This window comes from Rhincodon typus, chromosome 5 (genome assembly GCF_021869965.1).
Source record: "Rhincodon typus isolate 14 chromosome 5, sRhiTyp1.1, whole genome shotgun sequence".
Classification (NCBI taxonomy): Eukaryota; Metazoa; Chordata; class Chondrichthyes; order Orectolobiformes; family Rhincodontidae; genus Rhincodon; species Rhincodon typus.
In genome coordinates, this window is record NC_063336.1 from 55,586,628 (window position 1) to 55,593,170 (window position 6,543).

At 38.7% G+C, this 6,543-nt stretch overlaps 2 protein-coding genes across 6 annotated transcripts in view; one reads left to right on the forward strand and one right to left on the reverse strand.

Moving 5' to 3' along the window:
• cep85l (centrosomal protein 85, like) overlaps window positions 1–6,543 on the reverse strand; it is a 286,175-nt gene that overhangs the window by 117,450 nt on the left and 162,182 nt on the right. The gene's annotated exons all lie outside the window — the stretch shown is intronic.
• The window catches only part of pln (phospholamban), a 34,359-nt gene that overhangs the window by 18,389 nt on the left and 9,427 nt on the right, over window positions 1–6,543 (forward strand). Inside the window, exon 2 of one of the 4 annotated variants that reach the window (XM_020516248.2) lies at window positions 1,671–1,948. The exons of the other annotated variants lie outside the window; for them this stretch is intronic. Coding sequence (XP_020371837.1) covers window positions 1,759–1,917 — 159 coding nt within the window. The 5' untranslated portion in view covers window positions 1,671–1,758 and the 3' untranslated portion in view covers window positions 1,918–1,948. Of the gene's footprint in view, window positions 1–1,670; window positions 1,949–6,543 lie in introns of those variants that run through there. 4 annotated transcript variants of the gene reach the window in all.

The following is a 6,543-nucleotide window of genomic DNA, read 5'->3' on the forward strand; positions in this document are numbered from 1 at the left end:
ATTCCAAGAAAATCTTCATCAGGAAATCTTCCTGAGTGGAAAAGATGACTTTAAGTGAGTTTTCAGCTCAACTAATTTTCTAAAAGAAGTTGCAAGCAGAAAGAACAATGAACTTTTGCTACTCAAGCAGGTTTTATATACTGTCTCTCTTGGTTCAGAAATGCAATAATCCTATCCCACTCAGACTGAGCCACGTGATCTCTCCTTGAACATTCTTCAGACTGTGACTCCATTTGAGTTCTTTGCGGGTCCAATATTTTTGCTGTTGTTCCCTGTACATTTTCCTTAGTAAAGTGTCCTTGTTTAAAAGATCACAATACATTTACATAGATCCACATAATCTTTTATACATACATGAAGGCAGAGGAGCACAGATAACACAACAGGTGGCTAGCTAAGATTATACTGCATTGTGCTGCCTGCTCAGGCCTCTAATACCTGACCCCTCACTCCTTTCCCTGATTTGTCAAAGACCCAGATCTCGTCCTGACCATATAATGCCAAACTTACCTGTAAACCGTGCATCCATTATCTTCTTCTTCAGACTTCCTTACCGTCCCAACAATGGCCAGTATTGACATCTTGCTCTGCTTGTCAATTGGGCAGCAGTTCTCATGGATGGAGCTTCCTCTCCCTGCCTGGGGCGGGGGAGGGGGGGCAGGTTTAGCTCCACTCTCAATTTTTAGATTACTAAGGGAAAGACAGTCCATCAAGCAATCAGTGTATCCATTCAAATATATTTGGGTTGACTGATTCTGTTATATTGCTGAGAAAGTGAATTAGGAATTTGGAGTAAAGAAAGTCTACTGCATGGTTCATGGAGGAAACAAAACTGGACCTCAAACTCACGCCTCCACAACTGATATAAAGTTCTCACTTAATAGTACAATTTACTTCCATTGAAATGGTTTGTTTTCAAGTTGTGAAGCCTATTTTGAGACTGCAAATAATCCTATTTGTAAACTTTCATCTGCAATCTGATCAAATTTCATTTCAGCACATCTTTAGGAACTCTCATTAACACATTTAATCTTTAGTGAATGCTGCTGGACACAGAATGTCATGAGCTGAATAAGCTTTACATGGGAATCACACAATTAACTATATCATGAAAAGTATAAAACCATTGGCTTCCAAAGTTGCAGAATTCTCAAACTGGAGATGGAACAATGGAACTATCTTGCACCACATTGTTTTGAAATATTTTGGTTTTCCCAAGTAATGGAAATATGCAATTTCCTAAATATCTAAGTTCTTACCATTTTCAGGCATTGAACTTCTTTAGCTTGAGGAAGAAGGTATAAGGAAACTTTAAGAAAAAGCCAGTTCAAGGTTTTTTTTTAAAATCACCTTCCCAGACAGGGAATACTGCATTTCATGAAAAAAGCAGTATTTGTGAAGATATGTATGCTGCCAGAAATGTTGCAACTAATACCACTGCTTCCTGAAAACAGTAGTGTTCACAAAATATTTCAAATAATCAAGCAACCCATTAACTCAAAAATAGTGGGAAAAATGCCAGCATTTTTGAATTTGTTCATCCAAATTAACAGAATAAATTCTCCATCCCTTATTTTGTTCAATTAATGATAATGTCTGTAGTATTGAGCACTGCACTTTTATTTCCTTCATTTTTCACTTTTGCACATTTCCTCTGCCTGCTTTATTAGATCTCCTAGAGAACAGAAGCATCTTCTGCATTTTCTACAACATCTTACACTTGTCTTCATACCTCTTATAACCTCTGCTTGCATCAGCATGGATAAGGTTCAGCAGATAACCCGCTCTGCCATGAGGAGAGCCTCTGCAATTGAAATGAACCCACAAGCCCGTCGAAATCTTCAGGAACTATTTGTCAATTTTACTTTGATTCTCATATGCCTCCTTCTTATGTACATCATAAAACTGCTGATGTGATTTTTCTACACACTTTCTCTGGGACAATAGACTCTTGTTTAATGGACTATTTTGTCTCTCTGTGGAACCTTGCCATGATTTTGTGAATGTGTTGTTTCCAGAATACTTAATCATGAGAAAATAAGCAGTTGAAAATGAGATTTAATGCATTCTGGTCTTTGTTTAGAACAATATTATTTTGAATTTTGAATATTTTGAAAGTAGAGAAAACATCAGTTTGGATCATTTAAAATATACAAGGAATAAGTGCATGTTACAGTATTTTTATTTTCTTGACCTGTAGCGTAAATTAAATTTACAAAGCTCTTATTTTGTATTATCCACCATCTTAAAGAGTACTTTCCATTTCTGATTCAATGAAAAAATTCTCATCTACTGCAAATGACGTGTATGTTGTCACCACAGCTCTTGTTGTTAGAAGATGTATGGATGGAAAGTAGCTTCCAAAAAAGAAGACATTCTGAATAGGCTAGAACTATGTAGACGATCACTGGAGATTATACACTTTACATATACCAAATTACAAAATGGTTGTAAAATGATCATTTCTGTTTTTTCATGACAGATTTTTCATTATCAATAATGTACATTTTGAGAAAGTTAGAGACCTGAAAATAAAAACATATTTGTTGATAAGGGAGAAGCAATATAACCTTCATACGTATGTCCAAGTGTATCGGCAAATTATTATTTCATATCTCGAGTTAATTTATTTGACGTCCTCTTAATCTGTTGCAGTATACTATAAATACTTGCACACTAGCCAATTCTTGTTTATGTGTGAGTATATGAAAAATTAAAAATTCATCACCAAATGGATCTAAATGAAGAACCCCCTTTGTCTCATTTAATATCAGCTTTATGGAATACCGATCCATGGCAACAATAAGCTGTTTCATAAAATAAATCTGTCTCAACCACCTTTACCTCTGACCTCTCCTAGCTATTGATACAAAGAAATAGTTTCTGGCATCTGTCTTAACCTCATAAATATAACGTATATAAGTGTAAATATATAAGTATAAATATCAAAAGCACAGTGTTATTTCTCCTGCATGTTCTTGAAATGCTGTAATGTGAAAATATGCAATAAAATTCCAGGCAGCCTCTTTCCTCTCTTGTGCCTTGATGCTCACAATAATTTAACAAAGCTTTCTAGAGGCAAATGTTGGTTTAAAAAAAATCTACAGCACTTTGTTCACATGGAAGGAGATAGTCAGAGCCATCACTTTGCTAAACCCTTCCATTTACATTCACCGCTCAACCTCTCTACTTTCTGAAATTATCCAAACCCCTTTCTATGTCCGATAGTTTCCAAAGTTTATTTGGTATATTTAGAAGCATGAGTAGGTCACTCAGCACTTTGAGTTTGCTTGGTCATTCAATAGCATTGCAGCTGATCTGGTTGTGTCTCCACTACAGTTTCCTGTTTGTCCCCTTGAATAATTTCAAATGATCCAGCTTTGACTGCTTTCTAGGGAACAGAATTCCACAGAATAATGAGCTTCGATAATTTCTATTCATCTCCTTAAAAGTGAGATCTTTTATTCTTAAACTGTGACCTCTAGTTACAGTTTCTTCTACATGGGAAATATCCTGTCAGAAATTGCCATGTCAAGTGCCCTCAGGATCTTGTTTGTCTTAATAAGATCAGCTTTCATTCTTCCAAACTCTAATTCTCAGATTTATCAGATTAGCCTTTAACACACTTTCACAACTGAAACCTTTCCACCACTGACTACTTGCTAAATTCTTCCACTACCCCAAATTTTATACTTATATCTCTGAAACTCTTTCACTAACTCACATTCAAACTGTCTTCTGCAATCTTCCTATTTCCCATTACTAACAAAGTCCCTACTTGTTATGAATCTGAAAAGAACTGAAAAATCCACAGGCGGGATTTCATTGAGGCAACAGGGCGAGTCTCCTGCTGCCTGGAAAACCCAGCAGGAACCCTGGTCACCTTTTTTAGGGAAGGCTGGCTCATTCGGTGCCACCCAACTAGAAAAGGGGATTGTGGGAAGGGAGTCACAGTGGGGTGCTGAGACTTAGTGAGCACTCCTTGTCCCTTCCTCATGCCAGTTCCTTTCATCAGGCATCCATAGATGAATGAGGGGCATCCCCGGGATCTTGCAAGCAAACTCCATGAGTTTGCTTGTCATACTAATTAAGAGCTTGAATCAGTGGTAGGCAGGGAAGCTGGCCACAAATCTTTAGGTCCGTATATCATGCCACAAACTCAATTGGAGGGCAGCAGCATCATCCACTTGCGAATGCCCCCTCCCCGTTTGATTAAATTCCACTTTGCCCACACCATTTTCTGTGATATAGGAGCAATTCGATTCATTATTGGGAATTGTGATTGACACTGGAGATGTTTAAAAAATTATTTTCAAAAATCTTAAGATTGATTGCCTGTGCATTAATCTAGAACTGTGCCTAAGTTTAATTGCCACTTCACTGAATCTTGTGCTCCCCTTCCCCATCCTCCTGCTGTAGTGAGTTTGGTGGAGGTGAGCATTTAATCATGGAGGAGGAGGGTACCATTCTGCCACCTTCCTACCCCCACCCAGACCTAATCCTACCCCAGTGCCAATGGAAGGCTATAAGTAGCAAATTAATGACAACTTCAGAGCTGCAGCCTACCACCACTGATATTAACTGAGCAGCAGGAGGGAGTTCGCCAAGTGGGGATTACAACTAACAAATCCTGTTAAATTGCTGTCAGGATTGTGGAGGGCTCCTTTGTTCAAAGCACTTAGTGACTGATCTGGCCTGGCATATGAATCTGGGGAGCAAGGTGGGTATTGTCTCATGCCCGCCATGACTTCCATGTGGTAATCCCTACTCTCCACTTATGTGTTGTATGGAAAAATGCAAAAAACCACTGAAGTCGCATGGTATACAGACATAAGTATGCACACTTTTCAATTGAGAACGTGATGCCTTGAATCTTTACTGAAGTACTGTATGCAGTATTGCTCCTGTTAACTTTGTAAGGATATTATTGCCAAAGCGCAAGTGTAATGAATATTCAATATACTCATTCCTAGGATGGCTGGGCTGTCCTATGATAAAAGATTGGGAAACTAGGCCTATATTCTCTGGAAATGTAAAAAATGAGAGGTGATCTAATTGAAACATGCGAATGATTGAAGGATAGATAGGGTAGGTGCAGGTAAGATGCTTCCCTGTTTAAGGAGTCTAGAACCAAGTGAAACAATCTCAAAATGATCGGGAAGCTACCTCTCACCAAGGCAAGGAGATATTTTTCTACTCAGAGGGTTTGGAATCTTTGGAATTTTCTCCCGTCGCGAGCTATAGAAGCTCAGTCATGGAGTATTCTTAAAGTACAGATTGGTAAATTTCTAACTACCAATGTTGTAAATGGATATGGGGCTAGTCTGGGTAAAAGGCATTGATCTGGATAATCACACATAATCCAATTAGAATCCAAGCAGTTTCGATGGGCTGAATGGCCAACTCCAGCTTCTATGCTCCCACCAAAAAAAGATCATTAGCCATAAATAAACTATCTTGGATCCTGAAAATACATAGCCTCAGGAATGTTTTAAAGTGCATGTCATTTGGCCTCCATACACACTTGAACAAAATCACCAGTTATTTTCTACAGCGTAACCAAGCGGCTGAAAGTATGCTAATTAAAATAACTTTCCATAATTTGTTCATACTGAAGTTGTGAGGTCCTGGTGAGTTTGAGAGTACTTTAGTAAATAGTTACACCTTCAGTTACTACACCATTCTATTCCTCTGGCACAAATTTGTCTTTTAGAACTTTAAAATTTCACATATTCTTTGATAAGGAGAATGAAGACTGAACGTTGTAATAAAATTGTTAACGTCCAACCATTTGATTAAAAATGAATCATTTTGTTCCTACCAGTTTGAGCAGCATGGATTTATTTTTTGGGGTTCATTTACCTTAATATTTTACATTACCTGGCATCAGTTCTACTGGAGACATTGTAAAATTCCTGCTTTGGTTTGATCCACTAGTGTTCACATTACGGAATTCCAGGATACATGTTTGTTATTAGCTCCACCTGAGGCAGGGATTTTGGAAACTGAGCTAACTTAAGTCACTGAAATAGATCTTGTACAGCATGAGCGCAGCCTATCCTGAGCAGAGATTTTAGGATCACATCACTTCCATCTCTATTAGGTGGAATGGACAGAATTTCTTTGAAAAGCTTCTCCTACTAGTATTTGTCAAAAACATACAGTGAGAATAGTTTCAGAGATAGTAGGAACTGCAGATGCTGGAGAATCTGAGATAACAAGGTGTAGAGCTGGATGAACACAGCAGGCCAAGCAGCATCAGAGGAGCAGGAAAGCTGACGTCTCGGGCCTAGACACTTCTTCAGAAATGGGGGAGGGGAAGGGGATTCTGAAATAAATAGGGAGAGATGGGGTGACAGATAGAAGAGGATAAAGGAGAAGATAGGTGGAGAGGAGACAGACAGGTCAAAGAGGTGGGGGTGGAGCCAGTAAAGGTGAGTGTAGGTGGGGAGTTAGGGAGGGGATAGGTCAGTCCAGGGAGGACGGACAGGTCAAGGGGGTGGGATGAGGTTGGTCGGTAGGAGATGGAGGTGCGGCTTGGGG